Raw genomic sequence first — 23,193 nt, 5'->3', positions numbered from 1 at the left:
AAAAAAAAAAAAAAAAAAAAAAGAATGTTGTGATGGGATAATGCTGAACAAAAGTAAAGGTCACTGGCCATGAGAACTCTCCATTAAAATAAAGAGATAGGCCACAATATTCCATTCCTTTTAGACTTGCTAACTTAAAGGCTGCATATCTTCATTTTTTGACGATGTAAGTGTGAACCACATAATTTTAATCAGCAGACCCTGTCCCTTCTCGAAGACAGAATAAAACTGTGGAGTTTTCTGTCAACCAACCTGTTTTCTGGGCCTGAGGTGATCCATATGGATTTCCTTTCTTCTTCCTCCTACAGAAACAAAAAAATCCTACTTGAAAAGGTTTCTAAGTGAGGAGTACTGTTTATAAAATAATACTCGATACTTTCTACCTCTACACAACTTGTTTTTAACACATAAATTAGCATTTTATCTTGGCCGAAGTAATGCTGCTTTTCTATGCATGAGCATCTGAAAAGCAAACATTTTGGTTTTGTAATTAGTTGCATGATTAGAGGAGAAATTTAAAAATGTCAAGTCACATACTTTCTAAGGGCGGCAAAGATTCCCATTCCAGCAACCAGCAGAGCCAGGAGCACCAGTGGAATAACAACAGTTGTGACATTTATTCCTGAGAAGGGGGAAAAGCCACACATTACAACAGAAAGAAAGTGCAACCGAATTGCTCAATCTAAAACTGAACACTGATTTGAAAGGTCTTCCACAGTTTAATACACGGGGAAAATGATTATGTGCTAGGCATTTACTGATGTCAGACAGCAAAAAGAGAGGATTTCCAAATCCTGGCTAACGGGGCGTCTGAGTGGCTCAGTCGGTTAAGCATCTACTCTTGATTTCAGCTCAGGTTGTGATCTCAAGGTTCATGAGATCAAGCCCTGCCTGCATCGGGCTCTGTGCTGACAAGCGCAGAGCCTGTTTGGGAATTTTTCTTTCTCCCTCTCCCAAAACAGATAACATTTAAAAAAAAAATAAATAAATAAATAAAATAAAATCATGGCTAAAGTTAAAGAAAATAATTTTTTTTTTCCCCCAAAAGGCGATTTTTGATGGTCCTCAGGGATTAACACTTACTCTAAGCTTGTTGTTTGGACAATATTAGACTCCCAAATCAGAATTGAGGGGGAAGGTTTACAGGAGCTACTCAGAGAGGTGAAGGACTTAAGCACAGGGTGGAGCTCAAGTACCCAGTCTCCCCCAGATGGTGGGCACGTTTGCACTTGCACAATAACAGCAGCTGGGGAGGGGGAAGGGAAGAGAAGCCCCATGCTTCCCGTTACCAGGGCTTTGGAGCTGTGGACTGAGAGGAAATGCAGCCTGATGACCTCAAACAGCATTTCCACTTTGCCGCACGGAACACCGTGTCTTCCTACTTTAAAAAAGGAAATCACTTGAACGGCCGCTAAAGCAGGCCCCAAGTTTGTAGAAACTAGGCAAACTAAAGGAGAAAGATTTGTTCTTCACCCTTCTTTATCTTTGATCCCTGGGAAGAAAACAACGGGATGATCGGGAGTGGAAATGTGCAGTTTGTGAAAGGGGGAGATAAGGACCTTCAAAAGGAACAAAAGTTATGTGACTAACACTGGTGTTATTTACAAGAGTGGAAATTTGGGAAAAATCTAACAATTTAAACATCCAACAATAGGGGAATGGTTAACTAAATGATGGTATAGCCATATGAGAAAATACTATAAAGATATTAACAATTGTGTTTTGCAACGATTTAATAACCTTGGAAGATCATAATACAATGTTAAGTGAAAAATACTTGCTACAGAACAAATGACAGGTTTTCCTCAAGGTGATTTACATAAATATAGTTGACTGGATATAGAGGGATATGGTGATTATCTACAAATGCTGATTTATGGCTTTTTATTTTCTTATTTATCTCTAATCTTACTGAATTTTATAAAATATGTATATTATTTTATATTCTGAAAAAGTAAATGTACTTTTAATGTTTATTGCTTGAACTGACGATACATTTACATGTTCAAACTTCGAAAAGTATAAAAAAAGCCTCCCTCCTACCTCTGTTCCTTCTCTAGAAGAAGCCAAATTATATTTCTTGACATTCTTCTGGAGATGCCGGAAATGATTATACATATATATTCATTCTTTATTCCTCATTTTTTACACACATGGTAGGCTATACAGACTGTCCTATACCTTGCTTATTTTTTTAAGTTTGTCAGTACATCTCCGAGAGCTTCCTATATTACAAACACATTTCTTTTTCATGGTTGCAGGGTATTCTTTTTTTTTTTTTAATTTTTTGTTTAACGTTTATTTATTTTTGAGACAGAGAGAGACAGAGCATGAACGGGGGAGGGGCAGAGAGAGAGGGAGACACAGAATCGGAAGCAGGCTCCAGGCTCTGAGCCATCAGCCCAGAGCCCAACGCGGGGCTCGAACTCACGGACCGTGAGATCGTGACCTGAGCCGAAGTCGGACGCTTAACCGACTGAGCCACCCAGGCGCCCCAGGGTATTCTAATTCATGCATATGCTATTATTTTTCCATAAAACATTCACCCAGTGTTTGAAGGGCAAATGCTACTTTTTCTACTTACAATATTGCAATTAATAGTTGCAGATATACATCCTTTAACCCATATCAGGCTACCTCTGAACCATCTGACTTCAGACATTGATATGACAGAGAAAAGTTTTCGTTGAAGTCACTGTAATATCACATGGAGTCCGGTCATACTCCTTAGGAAAGCACGAAACAGCAAACTGCTCTACCTGTGGGGATTTCTTCTGAGGGGATGGAGCTTGTGATGATCTCATCTTCTCTTTTAGTTGAACTAACAGTATTTGGACTTGTTTTGCGCCACACCAATGAATCATTATCTGAGGTAGAGGAGATATTGGAAAAACCACATTAGTAACAACAATTTGTGAAAGGGCACGATCAGAATCAAATAACTCGCTGACTTGCCCTGAGTCCTACCTTGTGTAATCTGGCAACCAAAGAGCTCCACGTTCAAGGCGATCCTCTGGTGCCATGTCTGGGGGACAACCCGCACGTATCTGGCCACGATGGGAGGGATAAAATTATTCCTCACTGGATCCCGAAAATTAGAGTTGCCCTGAAACACCTGTGGAAACAAAGAACTTTTACCTGAAGATGCTATTAGTTAGTTCCTAGGTCTTTCTCCACCCACTCATACCTGGATATATGACACCAAAGCCAGGATTCTATGTCTGTTGTAGTTTTGTAGACATACTTGAGAGTGAATTTACAAGGTTTTGCCAATCACGGCTGAGTTACCTAAGGTGGTGCTGCAAATCTGCTTTCTGGAAACGCAGTGATAAGAATAGCTAGAGACCTGCTCTCCTACTCAGTTCTTTCCTCCAAAGTTTCTCTTACCTTCTCTTTATTATTTGCAATTCCTTTATAGGTCCTCCACTTGGAGTTGCTGTTTTTGAACTTCATCACAAAACTCTTAACATAAAAGTTGAAATTCGACTGTGTGGATCCTGTGGTCATAATTCCTGGTAAGAAAATATTGACAGGTTAGTTTTTAAAATATATATAGCATGTATTATAATCTTAGGTTTCCTTTCCTTTTCTCACTTGAAATCTCAAATCATTTTACAAGCCAAATTTCCTTATTTGCATTTAGAAACCTGATCACACATGAGTGTTTCCACACTGACAATATACCATACAAAGGTTTCCTCATTGCAGTGTGGGTTTTTTTTTTTTAGTTTATTTATTTCTGAGTGAGAGAGAGTATGAGTGGGGGAAGGGCAGAGAGAGAGAGGGAGAATTTCAAGCAGACTACGTGCTATCAGTGCAGAGCCCTACGTGGGGCTCGATCCCATGACCCTGGGATCATGACCTGAGCCAAAATCAAGAGTCAGACGCTTAACCGACTGAGCTACCCAGGCACCCTGCTGTGTGGGCTTTCTACTCCGTATATCCATACTTACAATCTGCATACAGGTTCTGTCCATAGAGACAATGAGAAGGTTTGGTAGTTACTTTTAGAAAAGACAGAGTACTTTGAGGAAGAGAGAGCGGCACCTATGTAACTCAAAAACATAATCTGAACAGCAAGTCATTTTGCATTTGTAAAACTGCACTGTGTCATCACCTGTTATTTTCTTTTTCTCTCCCAAATCGGTCTCCAGCCATTCTCGCTGTTTGCGGTTCTTGCTGCTGTCCCCCGAAGCCCATGATAGGTCTTGGTCCTGAAGCTGGGCTTGGCCGGGGGACCAATGGAGTTGTTCTCCCATCTCACTGACCCACTGCCAAGTAGTTCTGATTTGCGTATCAGGCTCCAAACTCAATGATCTGCTGCAACCTTAAAAAAAAAAAAAGCCAGAAAAAGTCCTTTAGATATAAACACGAAATGAAAGCAAAAAAAAAAAGTAGTACTTCACCTCGCCTACAATTATTCAGTTGATTTATTACCATTCTGATATCAAATCGACTGTTTAATTACTAGTATTTTAATGACTCAGACTCTCATTTGATTCATTTGTACTGCAGTATCTTGAAATGATTGCTGTTTCTTTTTTTAATGGACTTCAGTGAAGTCACTTCCCCTACAAATGACATCCTTGTTCCCACCACAGCTTTTCCTTTCTGAACTTCTAAATTCACCCTCATTTCAGCAAAGTGATATGTGTTGTAAAGGCAATATGGACATTAGCAAATAAAGGCCACACTCCTCTCCCTGGACAAAGAAGACAGATGCAGACTGTTCTCCTTGAAATACTTTCCTTTATGCTGAGAGAACATTTACGTAGAATATATTTCATGACAGAGGGACTAAAAAGCCTTTATTTTACATACTTCTGTTTAATCACTTTATTCAAAAAAAACCCACAAATTAAACTGTAATATTCAAAAGGTTTTTCTGTTAAAATCTAACATGAAGGAATTTATCTTAAAATAAGTGTCATTTCAAATTTTCATTCTTTTCTGGCAAAAGTTTGAGATAGCTTAGATTATAAAGAAAAATATTTTCTGCTTAATGATAATTGAACTATTTTGTATTTTTAATATTGGGTATTTTTAAGTCACAGCATATTTGGTGCTGCCTGACCTGTGGAAAAAGAAAAAGAAAATCCTTTAAACTACATCATTGGAGGGGTATGGAAGAATAAACTAGCACTGAAGATTTTAAAATATCAAATTCTTTTTTTTTATTATTTATTTTTAGTTTTTGAGAGAGAGCATAAGTGAGCAAGGGGCAGAGAGAGAAAGAGAGAGAGAGAGAGAATCCCATAAGGGGCAGAGAGAGAGGGAGAGAGAGTGGGGAGCCCGAAGCAGGGCTCGAGCTCACCTGATGTGGGGCTCGAACTTACAAACCGAGAGGTCATGACCTGAGACAGAGTTGGATGCCTAACTGACTAAGCCACCCAGGTGCCCCACAAATTCTCTTTTTTAATGTGTATTTATTTATTTTGAAAGAGAAAGAAAAAGAGAGAGACAGATTGAGAGCAGGGGAGGGGCAGAGACAGAGGGAGAGAAAAAGAATCCCAAGCAGGCTCCACACTGAGCGTGGAGCCTGATGCAGGGCTTGATCTCATGACCATGAGATCACGACCTGAGCGGAAACCAAGTCAGACACTTAGCCACCAACTGAGCCACCCCGGCGCCCCTAAAATATCAAATTCTTAAGGAAAATGTGATCCTTACCATCGGAGGTAAAGAGAAATCGCTTGTCTGACAGGGAACCACTGAAATAATAAACACAAACATGAGGAGGTGAGTTGCTTACCTGGATCTTAATGACTGACACAGCACCAAGCACAGGGTTCAGAGCCTCCCCTCGCCTCATGTGATCCTCACAGCACCCCAGCAAGGCTGTTATTATCTTTGTCACTGGTGTTTTCTAGATCAAGAACTCGGGCCCACTGAAGGTGAGCAACTTTCCTCAAGTCACCCAGGTGACAAGTGGCCAGGACTTTGAGTCACTGCTGTTGGATCAAAATCTTGTGTGGATTCCATCATGCCACATTGTGTTGGGAAGGAAAGTGCACATACACCGTCTTAGGAGCAGCCTGAAATCCCAACTAACTGATACCCAGCAATGGAAGCAGAAGGAATGACTGCCCTGAATATTCCCTTTGCTTCAGTAGTCACCTTAAAGCATCCCAATCGTTGTCGATCATCAAGGACCACTGAGAGACATGAAGAAGACTGGCCACTTTTAGAAAAATGACCACGGCTTCTGCCCCAGCACTGCTGCTCTGGGGACAGCCTCAGCTCATTCTCTCTCCCAGTCACACTCCTACCTACTGTAGCAACTAAGGCCAAGCTGTGAACCAGCTCCTGCGTCCGGATGACAAGGTACAGCTGGAGAAAACTCATAGCATCTCACTGCGCTGGCCCTGGCCTGGGCGTCACCGCTGATCTGGCATTCATCCCTGGGTCTGTGGACTCCAGCACTTTCACAGCTTGTATTATTCACACAGGCAAACTTATCACATCAACCTCGCTCCGCACTTCTCTCCTTCAGTGGAGAAGAGATTCCGAAGGCCTGCGACCATATTTACCCTCTATAAATCCCTTACCAACCTGGCAGTGTAAAAATACATAGAATAAATAGAAAATCTAGAGTTCTCAAGATTAATCTTATGTGCATATTATATTAGATACTAGAGATAAACACAGAGATAGATGTCACTTTTGTGTTCAATTATTTTACAATCTGAGAGTACTGCTTATAATTTTAAATGTTTAAGTCTGCATTATATGTGGCAACAATGGACAGAGAGACTACTGAACTGTGAAATCCACAGAAAACCCAGACTGGACACGAGTATAAGAATTATTTCCATCAGGGGCGCCTGGGTGGCGCAGTCGGTTAAGCGTCCGACTTCAGCCAGGTCACGATCTCGCGGTCCGTGAGTTCGAGCCCCGCGTCGGGCTCTGGGCTGATGGCTCAGAGCCTGGAGCCTGTTTCTGATTCTGTGTCTCCCTCTCTCTCTGCCCCTCCCCCGTTCATGCTCTGTCTCTCTCTGTCCCCAAAATAAATAAACGTTGAAAAAAAAAAAAAAAAAAAAAAAAGAATTATTTCCATCAAAGCTTGGTTGCTGTTGTTGATTAGAAGTAGCAGGTAGTCAAATTCCCTGGAATGGACTTTTTCTTTCACATTCTTTGTCCACTCTCAAGCAGACTTCACAGCCCTGCTATTCCACATAAAGGTTCTGCAATACCCTGAATATAATGGAGGCACCGATCATTTCTGACATGAAAATGCAGACCCACTGGGGTCGCAGGACTTGCCTGAATTCAGTGGGTGGCCAAGCCTGGGTGAAAATCCAGCTCTTCTAACTTTGGAAAAAAAGATGCACATTGTTGCAATTCACAATTTAAAGTTTTATTAATGTATTTAGAGTCTCTATTTGATTTTTTCCTTTTTTTTTTTATAATGTTCCTGCACTAAGTATTACACTTGAAATTTTACCCAAAGAAGTGCACAAAATGCTGCGGCAACCCAGAGGAGCTAAACTCACTCCCACTGTCATGAGACACTAAAATATTTATTTCGCCGTTGCCGAAAAAGAGAAGTTATGGAAAGAAGGATAACTAGAGTTAACCCCAGGAAGACGCTGCCAGGGGAGGCGCTGCTCCTAACGGCCCTCTGCCTGGCTTTTCTCCATTACCAGCTGGAATATGCTTTTCCATTTCACTCTAGTAAACTAACTAAACACAATTACTTAGAGAATTCTATTGGTAAATGAGCCTCCTCTTTTAAAAATGAAAACACCCCAGGAGGCTGGAGTTCTGAGGCAGTCACACATTAGGGTGCACGAATTCCACCAGATTACAAGTACTGCCAGCCTTCCCAGAGAACTAGAGAAGCAATCGAGAACAGTCCGATGCAAACTGAAAGAAAAGCCTTCCCCGCTGATGGTCTGAGCCTTCGCCCTCTGTATGAGGTCAGCTTCTCTTCCTGATTCCATTCTGGTCTCCTCAAATCAAGGAAGTGACCTGACCCGGATGAATCCCAGAAGAACCTTAGATATTTACTTTAGGGACTCCTTCCTCAGCTGTACTGCTTCCTTCTGTGTTTTTTCCTGAACACCAAACAATCATGTGTGGGAACAGAAGTTCAATGACCACACGTACAGTGGTTCCCCAACAGCAAAACAGAGCAGATGAAAACAACTGCTCCCTGAAGATTTGGGAATCGAAATGAGTGGAGGAGATGTATTCGCATGTGGTGGACTTTTCTCTGCTCCGTACCAAAAGTCAAAGCAAAATCAGAGCTAGAAAGAAGGGACCTTGATATAATTCTGGACTTTCTATCTATTCGCACCAAAACAAAAATCGGACAATGTGTTCCAATAACTACATGGAATGCGGAACGAAACTCTTCCTAAGCCATTAATGGTTTCGATTTCCGTACTCTTATCTTTGCATCAACGTTTAATTTCAGATGACCATAAAGCGACTTCATCTGTATTCAGCCCAGAAGTAACTCAGAACATGTCTACTTTTGTGCAACAGTTTAAATAATTTTTTTTCAACAGTAAAATAAAACCCTGGTAGTACAGTTAAACTTTTTGCAGTCCTATTCTTCTACAAAGGAAGCACTGCAATGTATACAAACATAGGCAAGAGAGTCCAAAAAGCAGATTTAACACCAGAGGTTAATTCTTCACTCCGATTTGGAGATGTAGCACCCAACAAATGTGGGCCACAGCCTGATACCTTCCTGAAGTAGCATCAAACCATAAAAAATGTCAACAGAAACAGATCCTCAAGAGTCAAGATCATGCTGGTTTTTGATCACTGTGCTTATTGTGTGCCTCGGCGAGATTGGTGCTCTGGTGCTGCCAGCTCGGTGTACCCAGTTGCAGTACCTGTCAGATTTCTCCTTGAGAACACGAGATTGACCCACCTGAACCTGAGGAGGAATAACCTGAGAGATGAGGGAGTGAAGTTTCTGTGTAAGGCCCTGGGTTGTCCAGACTGCAGCCTCCAGAACCTGGATTTGCCAGATTGTTCTTTCACAGCGGAGGGCTGTCAGGAGCTTGCTAATGCCCTCAAGCACAATCATAACGTGAAATATTGGATATTGGGGGCAATGATGTTCAGGAGGATGGAGTGAAACACCTGTGTGAGGTCCTAAAGCATCCAAATTGTGCATTGAACATACTCGGGTTGGAGACACGCAACCTGACGCCTGCTTGCTGCCAGTGTCTCTCCTCTGTTCTCAAAAGCATTAAAACCTGTTTAACCTGAACCTTTTGGGGAATGACTTGGAGCCCAGAGGAGTCAACATATTGTGGAAGGCCTTGAAAAAGTCAACATGCAAGCAATAGAAAGGTGGGTTTGAAAAAGAGTTGTACAACATTAGTGAAGGGGGAGCTTGAGGAACTGTAGGAGAGGGTGTCCTTTCTGAGAGTCAAGTGTAGGACAAATGTTGGTGGTGATCCAATGGCAAGATGCCATGGCTACCCCATGGGATGTTCTTGGACTAGAATCACCAGGAGATTTCTCAGGTCTTCATGTGATTGCATAAGCATCACTTTTACTATAAATCAGGTATAATATTTATGTTCCAAAAACTCTGAGGCAAATACATAAGTGAAAAAAAAAATGTGTGTGTGTACATATATACACACACATACACACACACACGATACATGCATATATACTTTTATTTACATATAGTACATGTGTGTGTACATATATGCATGTATAAAATACATGTGTGTGCATACATAAAAATGAATTTATGACACACGTATATATATTTTATTTATTTAAGGATTTTAGTTTCTAAAGGCACTCTGTTACTAAGCTTTTAGATCTTAAACTGTGGCACAAATTTGGGGGTAATTTGCCTTTGAATGTTCAAACAATATAAAAAGAACACTTCGGGGCCTGTCAAAGTTACAAGTCCTATCCAGAGGGAAAGTAGAGGGAAGTCTTATCCATAGCAAGCAGAGAGCACAAACACCACGGTGAGCCTACACATCAGGGTGTGAGGATGACTGCCTTTTACAGATTGCATACAGGGTCACTTGCATTGCCTGTGAAAGACTTGGACCGAACACCCTTTCTGGTTACCCCCACCTGCATCCCCGACTCGGAATTACCAGTGGGGGCTCTGCCTTTTCTCCTCAGCCACCCACCAGCCAGGGCCCTGGACATCATGGTGAGCTGACCACCACAACTCCTCTGGTGTCCCTCCCTGGGCCTTGGCTCTGCTCCCAGGTCCCCAGATGCTTTGTTCCTGCCTTCCACCAAACCCAAGGTTTGCTTCCTTCATGAAGGTGACCTAACCAACTTCAGTCACTGCTTCTAAATCCCCTCCCTTGTGAGCTTAGGCCAACGCTTCAATCCAGAAGTGAGTTTTAGTCTAAGTTTACTTGTGAGTTCATCGATTGGTTCTTTGGAACTTAAGATACTTTTTCCTATAAAAATACTACTATAACTTGTGGTCAGAATCCCTATGTGAAGCACAAGATTGCTAAACTAAGCTAGAATACATGTAAATAAAAAGTAGGAGGGGAAGGGAAAAAATTATTGCATAACTTTTTCAACATGACATCAGAGGTACTATATTTATGCTAACTAGGGAAGCTATCTACCCCCTTATGTTTTTAACCAGATGAAATGGTCTACATCCACTGGGAGAACAGAACAGGGAAGTATGATGATCATGTTCTTTCTTCACACAAGCAGGGACCACACCAAAATGGCGGGACAGGGCCGGGAGGGATCCGCATACACACTAGGGAGGGGTAGACAATACAGGCCCTAACCTACTTTTCCCTACTTTTGGATCCTGAAATGTCTGCAGTCTCTGTCCTGTGCCATATCCTTGAGCCCAAGACTATGTGACAACCTGTCCCCAAAACACAGGGTCATGGTAGCAGGAAGACATTTCTGAGGCAGACAGGGAAGGAGGAAGCAAGAGATAAACACGTGGCTTGAGGATCACTTTCTCTCATAAGGCATCCACCCAAGGAAAGCCTCCCTCTGGCCCACTCCAAGCTGCCTGTTTCAATGCGTGGACACCTGGACCACAAGGGGGGCTTATATTTAGCTCTTGTTTTCCACTCCAGAAGCTGAAGAAACCTAAACGCATTAAAAGCCCAGGTTGAATGTTTAAACAATTGAACAACTGACATACTTTTTTCTCATAAAGCTAAAAGCAGAGGATAACAGTGAACAGAGAGGTTAATGCTAATTAACAACCTTCCTTCACTTCCCAACTATTACTCATCACTAAGAGGTTCTCTCCAAGGATCTTTCAGGGGAGCTTGGTGGTTCTATGGGGGCTTATTTCAGTTCTCTGTCTCCTTCAGTACCTTTGGTAACATTGGAGATAACAGGTAATTTACAACTGGAAAAACTGAAAAGGAACAGGCTTTGTTCTCTCCTACTAAAGCACCTGAGAGTAGAAACACTCCTCTGCCCTAGAACTTCAGATGTGTGCCATTTTAATTTTAATTTACTTGTCAGCATAACCAGTGAGCTCTTACATTGCTGCATTTATCTTCTACAAACACACCATAAATGCTGCTTTAAGCATTAACACACATTCTTCCCAGCTGACAAACCCTTGGTATCATACACCCACTGTCCTTTCAAAACTGTGAGCTGATAAATTATGCTTTTGGGGTTACCTTCCACTCAAAACAGAAAACAAAGTACTTACTCTTTTGAAAGCACACCATTGGCAAGGATTCCTTCATATCGACTTATCCCTTTGAGCTGAAGCACGCTGATCTGACCTCCCAACTCATCTGCAATTATTCCTGCATGGATGGCGGCTTTGCACAATACAGAGGTCTGAAATACAGCAACATCATCACTCACAGCTACTCAAGAACACGTTTAAAATATAGTGGGAGTTTTCCATTTTGTTATAACACGTGGTCAGGATCCCTAGTTGACCCATGACATTGCTACACTGTAACTTATTAAATAAAAAGAGGAGGGGAAAATTATTGCATAACTATGACACGTGTGACATGTGTAGCAGTTGGTTGGGCCATGTTCTCTGCAGATCTCAAAATGATATCAGAGTCACCAATTTTATGCTAACTTGGGAACCCATCCACTAGAGAGGAAGTAGGTAATTTAGTAGTGGTGACCCCCCAGTGAATAACAAACGCCTCCCCATGGTCATGCCCTTGTGTAGACACCTCCTACTGACTGCACTGGGCCAGGTAGCTTGTTTGTTCTGCTGCAGAGAACATGGCACAACCAACTGCCACACATGTCACCGTGGCCACCTTCGACACTCTGCCCCCAGATGATCCACCCACATGATTACAGGGGCTATTCTAGGCAAAGGGAGATTAAGAACTGACTAGCCCAAATGCTGACCCTCAAACTCATCAGCAAATAAAACGGTTGTTATTTTAAGCCACTCAATTTGGGGGTGGCTTTTCAGACAGAAATAGAAATAACTAATCAGTTTCTTACATCTGCTTTAGCAGATACACATACTAAGGATCCTTTGAGAAGGTGAATCTTCCATACCATAGCTTCGTTTTACAATTGATTTAGAGACTGAACAAGGCATTAAAAACAGAACAGAATATGAAATGGAACAAAAGACTTCATAAAGGTCTTAGGGCAATGACGATGAGCAACCCAGGGCCCACAGCCTCCACCTCATTTCCTGAGTCTCTTCTGGGAGGGTCAGACAGCTGGCACCTGCCCAGGCCTCCAAGTCTGCTGCCTGGAGTGACAGACTGAGCAGGACCACCTGACTGGCTGATTAGCAGGTGGCCTTAGGATTGGCACTGGCACATTAGAAGTGGGGCTGGAGGAAGGACTGAAACTTTTCCATGGGGTGCCCAGGCCCTTAGGTCCCCATGGGCACAGACCTGCCTGGGAGGGTGGTTAGGCAGTGAGCCCAGGACTGAGGGGCTGAGAAACATCATTTTCCAAATCATCTTTAGCAATGCCCCACTTCTCCATGATGGCTAATGCCAACATGGGAAGAGCAGCTCATGAAATTATGTCTCGATAACCAGACTTGGGAATTTCTCTTTGTGTTGACAACATTGTTACTTTATTGTCAGTGGAAAAAATTTCTTGGATTTTGGTTACAATATCTGGGGGACCAAGGAGACCAACAATATTTTATAATAATTGTGGTTGCAATAAAATTGAGAACTTCTGTGATCTTTAATTTAGAGAGTGCATATTTCCCAAACTAGGTTAGATTTGGGAAAATGAGTCAGTCTTGCAATAATGGCTCTCAGAAACAAAAGAGAAGGACAGTTCCTGACAGAGAAGAAATAAGAGAATGTTGAAAGACAGATGTGGTTATTACCCTCCTTGATTTTGGAGAAAAACAGAAATACTAGAAGATGAGAAAAAGACAGTGTTTTATTTTATTTTGTTTTTATTCTTTTTAAGTTTATTTATTTGAGAGAGAGAGAGAGAGAGAGTGAGTGCAGGAGGGGCAGAGATGGAGAGAGAATCCTAAGCAGGCTCCACACTGTCAGCACAGAGCCTGATGCGGGGCTCAAATTCAGGAACTGCGAGATCATGACCTGAGCCAAAATCAAGAGTCAGACGCTTAACTGACTGAGCCACCCAGGAGCCCCTATTTTATTTATTAATTTTTAGAGAGGGGAGTGAGTGCGAGCTGGGGACAGGCAGAAGGACAGAGAGAATCTGAAGCAGGCTCCACTCCTAGCACAGAGCCCAATGAAGGGCTTGATCCTACCACCCTGGGATCATGACCTGAGCCCAAATCAAGAGTCAGATGTTCAACGAGCTGAGTCAACAAGGGGCCCCCCAAATAGTGATCTTTAAATTAAATAGGCAGCTTGTGTTTTTATTTTTTCTGAATGTTCCTTCTTTAAAACGGTTTGTTATCATTGTTGTAGATTCTTGGAGTACAAAATGGAGCAAGCCAGTTATAACAGAAAAGCCTTGAATTTAAATTTGGCAATTTAGCTCATCGTCTTGGCTTTGTGTCTAACTCTACTAGGTGTGCATAAGTCATGTCACTGCTGTGGATCCAGCTCCCCAATTCCTGTGTACAATGAAAAACCTGGACTGCATGATGTCTAGTATCTTTTCTAATGGTCTATTACCTTGTGATTCTAATAGGCACCCTATGTACCTACTATGACGTCCCTGCCGGCCTGCCTAGGTCTCTCAGCCCCAAGATGAAAAGCAGTTGGTTCAGTGGTCTACTGGGTAGGTAATCCCACTGTCCCTGAGATCATTTGGAGTTTGTTCCTTGGAATTTGTTCTGTGGATGAGGTAGTCTTTATCCCAAGAGCCCTACCTAGTGGAGAGCTCTCACTGGACTTGGCATGTCCCAAGGACTCCTTGGTTACAAGAGAACAGGTTCACAGGTCAATTAGCAATAGAACCTACCAGCATCATTGGCCAACATACATTCCCATTTTCCATAGTAATCAGCGTTGAGGGACCCCAGCAGTATATACCCATTTTATGGAATTTATTCAACTGCAGCTCACATTTTTCCATGATATTCAATGCAGGCCACAGGATACAACTCCAGGAGAATAACCACCAAATCTGGCTGTTACATTTTTATAAAATTATCACAGGATTATTTTCTTTAAGAAAAACAAAATTCCTCGCTCACTCAATCAACTTAAATAAATGTTTACTTAAATTGGGGCTTTTGGGTGTTGATTTAAAATTTTTACTTTCACTGAACTTGATTTTTATAAATTTCCTTTGGAAGAGGAAATTTATACTTTGATTTTCTAGCAATTTTCAAGGTCTAAGCCTCACTGAAATGTAAATATAGAAAAGTCACATCACTAGCCTATGTTGAATGGTGAACTGGCTTCAACTCAAACAGAATAATTTAAACCTAATTTTTCATGTACATTTTCTCAGACATCTGAGAACACCTACATGGCTCACAAAATTGCAGGTGATGGTATTAAACATTTCTAAAGTTCATTAAACCGTAAAACATGGCTAAACAGATCAGCATGAAGACTACATCAACCTTTTTTTTAAATGTTTATTTTGAGAGAGAGAGAGAGAGAGAGAGAGAGCTTGTGAGTGTACAGTCTCAAGACAATGTCAAGACTACATCAACTTTCAAAGTGATTATCAAATCATGCCAGAATTGGAGTATTTTCTTATGTCTTCCTTTAGGAAAAGTCATCTTGTACTGGAAAGTATTGACAAAGTATTAAAATAAAATTTAATATAAAAGTAAACACTTCAGGGGTGCTTGGTGGCTCAGTCAGTTATGCATCCAACTCTTGATTTTGACTCAGGACATGATCTCATGGTTTATGAGTTTGAGCCCTGCCTTGGGGCTTGGGATTCTCTTTCTCTCTCTCTGTCTCTCCCTCCCTCTCTCTCTCTCCCTTTCTTCCTCCCTCCCTCTCTCCCTCTCTCTCTCCCCCCACTCTTTCTCTCTCTTTGTCCTTCCCCTGCTCATGCTCTTTCTCTCTCTCTCAAAATAAAGAAAACTTTAAAAAAAGTAAACGCTTTATATTGAATTTAATAAAACATGAATAAAGCTCATGTTTTAAAATGATAGTAAAATGTTAAATATATATGTTCCACGGTCTATCCTATGAATTGTTCCTATGTTGGTACAGTCTTCGTAATTACCATATTGGCAACATTTTCTTATTATTTTTTTTAATGTTTATTTATTTTTGAGAGAGACAGAACACGAGCAGGGGAGGGGCAGAGAGAGAGGGGAAGACACAGAATTCGAAGCAGGCTCCAGGCTGTCAGCTGTCAGCACAGAGCTGAATGTGGGGCTTGAACCCATGAAACACGAGATCATGACCTGAGTCAAAGTAAGACGCTTAACCAACTGAGCCACCCATGCACCCTGGCAACATTTTCTTTGCAAAAGTTATTTGAATTCATTTTAGAAATGTTGGAAAATATGAAAAAAATCACTCACACTGCTTGCTATCACCTGGAAACAATCACACACTATTATAATGTATTTCCCTGTGTAATGCTTTTTGTGGGTATGTACAAAGGCCTGGTTTCTCCCCTTCTCCTCCTAAACCAGGGGTGCACTACATATACTGTCTTCCATTATTCTATAGTCTTTCTTGAATATTCTGGGGGTATGGAGAATTTACTGAAACAAGTTATTAAGTGATGTCTTAAAAGCAGATGGTACAGTCAGCAGACTTGGGAGAAGGTGCCAAGAGAGAAACTATTCTAGGGCTTTTTTATTTCTGGATTCTGGGTAAGGCAGATCTCAAAGAGAAGCTCATCCTACTTAGCTAGCGTGGTAAGCATATACCAATACAGATGCCTTAATTCATCAGTCAAGGAGACAGATTCACAGAACCTTAAGAATTCAAAAAGACCTTTAAAGTTCTCCGCTGATACTTCCTGACAGACTGTCACTTTCTCCGCCCCACAGCACCTTCCTACACATATATAGGCCATGTCTGACAAATGGTTTAACGCCTACACCTGACACTTCCTGGGACTAGGGCTCACCATTTCTTGAGATACCCGACTCCATTTTGCACTGCTCAATTATTCCTTACATGTAACTAAAACTGGGTACTCTATAACTTTCACCCTCTGACCCTAGTTCTGCCTTTGGGAACAACATAGAATGAACCAGTTCCTTTTCTGTAATTGTTCTTTAAGACAACATACTTCTTTTCTGATGCAGAGAACCTGTTTCTTCAACAGTTTCTCTTGTAACTTGTTTTACAGATTCTGTTGTCCTGACCTACAAAATATGCTTCGGTTTTGCAAAGACCCTTCTAGGAAGAACTTGCTACAACTGAACACATTCCCTAAGATGAAGGCACCACGGAGGACAGACTCTATGATAACCTCCAGGATCTCTGCCTCCTGGCATTCCCCCACTGCATAATCCCTCTGGGTTTAGGTGGGAGCTGTGGCCCTCTTCTAATTAAGAGAACAATAGCAAAAGTGGTAGGATGCTACTCCCATGATAACATTACACAAGGTTGTAACCTGTCTTACTAGGAGACTCCTTTGTCGGGAAATTCTCCCTGGGTGGCTTTGAAGAAGAAAGCAGTGATGTCAGATAGGCCCAAATGGCAAGGAGCTGAGGAGAGCCTCCAGCCAAAATCCAGGAAGAAACTGAGGTCTTCTGTTCAACAATCCATGTGTAACTGAATGCGGCCCACACCATGTGAGCTTCGAAGCCAAGTTGAGCCTCAGATGAAATGCAGCCCCAGCTGACAGCTTGGATGCACCCCTGTGAGATCCTAAAGCAGAGAACTCGGCTAAGCTGTGCCCAAACGCCTAACCCAGAGAACACGAGAGGTAACACATGTGTTGTTTTAATCTTTTAAATTGGTAGTAATATTGTTATGTAGCAATAGATACAGAATACACCCACGAGATCAACATATACCAAAAAGGCACTGATAAGACTTCTTTGAAGAGTTTTCAAAATATAAATTTTCCCTCCAGATGAAGTCATCCTAAAAGCAAATGATATGAAACTAGCTACAGAGTCAAATAGGCCACCTGTGTGCAAGCACCTACAGTTGGTGTACTAAGATCGATAGGAAACCATTTACCTGTTATACTAAAAAACAGAACTCTGTCAAGAGGAGAAAGATAAACAACTAAAATAAGAAAGTAAGTGATGCTCTCTTACTGCACATAATTCTGAAGTTTCTTGCATGGGATGTTAAAATCACAAATAGAAACTCTTTGTTGCTGAGGGAAACACTCCACTTCGACTGTTTGTTTCTCTCAATCTCCTGAAGTCATTTAGAAATAGCCTGTGCCAAGTATATCTTAAATCGAGGTATTGTAAATCATTTTAAGATTCAAACAATTTTTAGGCCAAATGAATATCCTATGCCAATCTTGTAAATAAAGACACTACACAATAAAGGAAAACAAAGAGCACAACCTGCTGCTTCCAGAATCAGGATATACTAAAAGCAAAAATTAAAGCCAAGTTTGTTTTTCCCCTGCTAGAGATAAAATTATCAATCACCTGGAACATGTATCATTTTTTCCATGCTTGAAGACACATGTCAGTAACTCTCAGGAAAGTTCCAACACTACACACATTTTCCCATTTCATAACTCAAGCCAATTCCCAGATGCTGTAAACGCAACTATTTTATTTTTTTAATATTTATTTATTTTTGAGGGAGGGAGGGAGGGAGAGAGAAGGAGGGAGGGAGGGAGAGAGAGAGAGAGAGAGAGAGAGAGAAGGATGGGCAGAGAGAGAGAGAAAGAGAATCCCAAGCAGGCTCTGTGCTGTCAGCATTTCTATTCTGTGCTGACAGCACAGAGCCGGGTGCGGGGCTCGATCTCACAAACGGTGAGATCATGACCTGAGCTGAAACCAAGAGTTGGATGCTTAACCGACTGAACCACCCAGGTGCTCCTGAATGAAACTATTTTAAATAGCAATGTTAATATTCAAAAATCAGATATCAAATTTCCAGGATAGAGATCTGCAAATAATAAGAAATAAAGGACTGTGTATATGGAGACAGGACATATACTTTAGGGAAAATGTCTTGTGAATTTATTTTTCTCTGGGAACAATGTGTGTAACCAGACAGTCTCATTCTGCATAAGAAACTGGGGTATGAGGAAGGAAGGAATACTATATAAGTGCAGGGCAGATGGCTTCACTGCTCCCAGACACAATGTTGTTATCCTGTGATGTGAATGTTCATGTCCTTGGCTATGCTCTATGAATCAGCTGGAGCATTAAAATAAAGAAAATAGATGGAATTATACTCTTAGGGTTGAAAAGGGCTTTGTTTACCATTTCATTTACAGCATGCTTAAGTGGAAATGCATGGAAAAACAGGAATGAATGCATGAATAACCTTGGTTTTTACATTTATTATTTCATTTATTTTCAGAAAATAGAAACTTGCACATTTATTCTATGGGGTTTGAGATCTTATTTGACTTTACTTCAGGATGCATTTAGGCAGAGCAATAAGTACTTTTTAATTTCCACCATGCCCTATAATTACTCTCAGGTACTTACATCTCTGTATCCATCCACCAGATTCCCAGAGATGTCTCCTGCTATGTCTCTACAACCAGCCGGGCAGAATTTACTGGAAAAATAAAATAAAGAATTTGTATTTTATTGAATTATAATTAAACTAAAAAGTATAAATTACACTTAAACATATTTCTCCTCTATAGAACATGCAAGAGGGAATTATGCTGTTTATTTGATACTGATAGCACATCTAAATTTGGACTAGCTACAGCCTAAGTGCTTAATATTCACACATGGCTAGTATTGGACAGTGACGGTCTACATTAGTTACAGATTACTTTTGCAATTGGAAGTAATTCATTGTGGTATAATTAAGAAACTGTAAGGCATTTCAAGTGTATATCGTGATGATTTATGTTCCCCAACTAATAAATTAGCATATCCATCACCTCGCATATTGTAATATCTAAATATATAAACATTTAAAATATATGTAATACATATATTTTTGGTGAGAACATTTAAGTTCTACTCTCAGCAAATTTTAATTATATAATATAGTGTTGTCAGCGTAGTCAGGTTACACATTAGATTCATCTTATGGCTGCAGCATACATTAATCAAAAACATTAATATCTCTGTATCAAATACATGAATAGTCATATTAAGTCCAACACAAAGACTGAATAGACTCGTTAATTTAGTTCAGTTTTGCTGTCAAATGAATTTTAGGTCACACTAATCAGGTACTGCCACCAAATGAGTTACAAAAACCTTTTGACTTTCAAAGCTTTCTACATTTCACGATTATAGGTGAGGGAGTGTGGACGTGTATATCACCATACCTCATCTTTAAATACTACAAAACAACTGAGTTACAGCCTAGATGATCTGGCACCATAACATCACTCTGTAGGCCCAAATGTATTCTTTTCTGTAGGACAGGAAATGAACATTGATGCCTACAGGCCCTCTCACCACTGGGACTCTATAGGTACAGCTGGAAAGATCTCAGAGAATGCTGGCATGTGTTTATATTGAATGAATGGCAACCTTACAGGGCAGCTGTAATTAATTACTGGTTTTTTTCAATTTTGTTTTCTAATTATTTAAATTATTGACCATTTTCATTTTTGTTTCTCTACTAGACTTAATAATAGATAACACTAGAACTGATTCTGCATATAAAATAATTTTATTAGAATGTCTAAGATGGTCAGGACCATAGACCCTTGGGCCTCCCTGGGCAAGCTACTTCACTAGTTTGTGCCTCTATTTGCAGGATCTAACAGAACCTACCTCGCAGGAATGCTGGAACATTCACATGAGTTATATATGCAAAGGCCAGGGAGCTATGACTGGCATTAACAAAGCACTCAAAGGAGTTATAGCTGGAGTTAGTGTTGTTGACAATCCTCTCTAGAACACTGGTTCTCAACAGGGAGTGAATTTTGCCCACCCTGGAAGACATCTGGCAATGTCTAGAAACATTTTTGGTTATCACAACTTGAACGTACAGGGTAGAGGCCAGGGATACTGGTAAATATCCAACAACGCACAGAACAGCTCTCCACAACAAAGAATCGTCTAACCCAAAACACCATAGTGCCAAGGCTGAGAAATCCTGCTCTAAACTCTTATTTTATAGATGAGGAAAGGTACATCAAAGAGATTGAGTAATTTCTCCAGTTAAAGTAAAGCTGGGATCAAGTATTTCATCTCCTATTCTCAGTAGGTTTCTCCTCTGTGGGAAAGACAAGATCAGCTCCCTCTGAAAGTGAAGAAATTCTAAAAGTCACTTGCAAATGCTGGCCAGGTTAAAAAAAATACACACTCTGGGCTCCATTATGCTCATTGGTATCAAAGTAGAGCTCAGGAGTCAGCAAACTATGGCTTATGGGCCAAATCTGTGCTGCTGCTTCTTTTTATAAATAAAGTTTTATTTACACATTTGTTTACATATTGTCTATGACTGCTTTTGCATTACAGCAACAACAGAAACTATAAATGGATGCCAAAGAGACTGGACGACCTGCACAATCTAAAATATTTACTATCTGGCCCTGGACAAAAGGTCTGCTGATCTCTGCCATATAAGAAATCATTTCAAGTATTCCTCATTAGTTAGAATATTAACACTGTATGGGTGCTTGGGTGCCTCAGTAGGTTGAGCATGGGACTCCTGACTTCAGCTCAGGTCATGATCTCACAATTTGTGAGACTGAGCCCCGTGCTGTGGTCTGCACTGACAGTGTGGAGTCTACTTGGTATTCTCTCTCCCCCTCTCTCTCTGCCCCTACTCTGCTCACTTGCATGTGCTCTCTCTCTCTCAAAATAAATAAATTAAAAAAAAAAAAAAAGAACATAAATGCTGTAAAAAAATTAAATACAAATAAGGTACTTTATCTGGTTTAATGTGAAGGAAAACAAAATGTTCAGCAACATATGACTGCAGCACAGCTAGGACACTGTACTTACCTGTATTCTGGCTTCAAATAATGGTTAGCTCGTTCCAAACATGTTATTAAATCTGTCGTAAATAAAGGTAATTGCAATTAGGAGCCTGAATGGAAGTTAGGACACTCATGCTAAAAAAAAAAAATAATAAAGAACTTGAAAGAATTTTAAATAAAAGAATTTAATAATTTTAAATAAAAAAGAACTTTTAAAAAGTGTTTATCCACTATCTAGTTATTATCTGAATTTTTTCCATTTAAAAATAAATCAACACTGAGAACACTATCTTCAGGATTTAATCAGTCTCCTCCATTTCTCTTTTCTACCACAAACGATGGTTTTTCAGCAACTGACCAATGGATGATAACAGAAACTATTTCAAACAGAAAAACCAACATTGACTCATTACTGTCTACCAAATGCCTACAAAGATCATGTGCATAACCTCTCTTGGCAGGAGGAAAACAATTTCAAAAGCCTGACTTAGTTCACAGAGAAGATTCGGGAACATTTTAATTTAGCAATTTAGCTAGTGGCATCTGAGTGACCATGGAACCGCATGTTTACTGAGAATACAACCTTTTCACTTTGATCAGTCAGGACCAAGGACTTAAAAAGAGGATGTTCTTTTCTTTTGGAGTATAGAACTGAATGGACACCCAGCAACAGAGATGTTAAGGTACTGTGGATTTTGATGCATTTAGTTCAACCTAGTATAGTTTCCACAATATTCCACACTTGCTGCAATAGTTCTTTCTTTCCTCAATATTTTCAATAGTTCTTAGGGAACAACATATGGTGAACACTAGCCATGCTGGGATTGGCCAGATTTGATTGGCTGAGAGGGAAATGAATGGTGCACCCCCTTTCCCAGAGCATTTCTGGCCAAACGGGACTGAGCGCAGAAACTCTGGGCACGTCTGTGACCCTGGGCAGACGTGGAGTGCACTGCACAGTCATCACTCCGGGGCACGAGAGGCCTGGACAGGAGGCCATGCTTTCCTCCCTTGTCAGTATTCATGCTCCCTTCTCTCCTGCTTAAGTATCAGCTCCATGGTTAAGGCACACTGTGACAGTGACTCCACATGTGACTCACACTCATATGCCTCTTCTATGCTGGTGTACTGGTATATGTGAATGAGGGTGGGGCAGAGGGCAGAGGTGCCACTGGTTAAATAGTTTATCCCCTAAGCTAAGAAGGGTTGGTGGAGGGCTCCAGAGAATAGGCAGACCTTAGCAGCCAGACCTCTAAATAGACCTGAAAATGTACCATCCAAGGTTTCTAGGAAAACGAGATCAACCCTTTCTCATATAGGTCAGCTGATCAATCTAACAAGCTTGATACAAGTATTCTGAGTTCAGATCTAACTGCTTACAAGGACATAACATTCTTCTCTTCCTACACATACTCAGTACCTGAGGTCACAATTCTATCCAGAGACGGTTATAAGTAGCAAGAGGAATTCATAGACAGACACACGTTTACAGATTTGCGTTGATTCTTTTGCTATACCTGGATGGTCGCTGCTGGCATAGGTCAGCAAAAATCCCCGCCCGGAAATGTGGGATCCACTCTCAAAGCGAACAGTGACTTCGTTTGTGTTCAGTAGGAGTTCTTTGGGAACAGGCATACTTCCACAATACGGTCCTAAAAACAAAGCACACTTTTGGCACATTCAAAATTTAGGCCAGCACAAAGAATGGGCATATTTCTTTCCTTAAAGGTGAAATTTAGCAGACAGACAACACATATATAAGATGGTAATCTTTACCCAACTGAAGTTTTGCTTAATAGTGGAACTGCCGATTAGTGCCTGAAT

The 23,193-nt window shown here is 40.8% G+C and overlaps 1 protein-coding gene across 1 annotated transcript in view; it reads right to left on the bottom strand.

Moving 5' to 3' along the window:
• DCBLD1 (discoidin, CUB and LCCL domain containing 1) overlaps positions 1–23,193 on the bottom strand; it is a 67,410-nt gene that overhangs the window by 5,475 nt on the left and 38,742 nt on the right. The window contains exons 3-13 of the mRNA XM_045499394.1: positions 22,887–23,021; positions 21,395–21,446; positions 18,956–19,028; positions 11,657–11,790; positions 5,671–5,711; positions 4,118–4,327; positions 3,388–3,512; positions 2,968–3,115; positions 2,760–2,867; positions 538–622; positions 253–302 (exon numbers count right to left, since the gene is read on the bottom strand). Coding sequence (XP_045355350.1) covers positions 253–302; positions 538–622; positions 2,760–2,867; positions 2,968–3,115; positions 3,388–3,512; positions 4,118–4,327; positions 5,671–5,711; positions 11,657–11,790; positions 18,956–19,028; positions 21,395–21,446; positions 22,887–23,021 — 1,161 coding nt within the window. The remainder of the gene's footprint in view (positions 1–252; positions 303–537; positions 623–2,759; positions 2,868–2,967; positions 3,116–3,387; positions 3,513–4,117; positions 4,328–5,670; positions 5,712–11,656; positions 11,791–18,955; positions 19,029–21,394; positions 21,447–22,886; positions 23,022–23,193) is intronic.

This window comes from Leopardus geoffroyi, chromosome B2 (genome assembly GCF_018350155.1).
Source record: "Leopardus geoffroyi isolate Oge1 chromosome B2, O.geoffroyi_Oge1_pat1.0, whole genome shotgun sequence".
Taxonomy (NCBI): domain Eukaryota; kingdom Metazoa; phylum Chordata; class Mammalia; order Carnivora; family Felidae; genus Leopardus; species Leopardus geoffroyi.
This window is presented reverse-complemented; position numbering and strand designations above follow the sequence as displayed.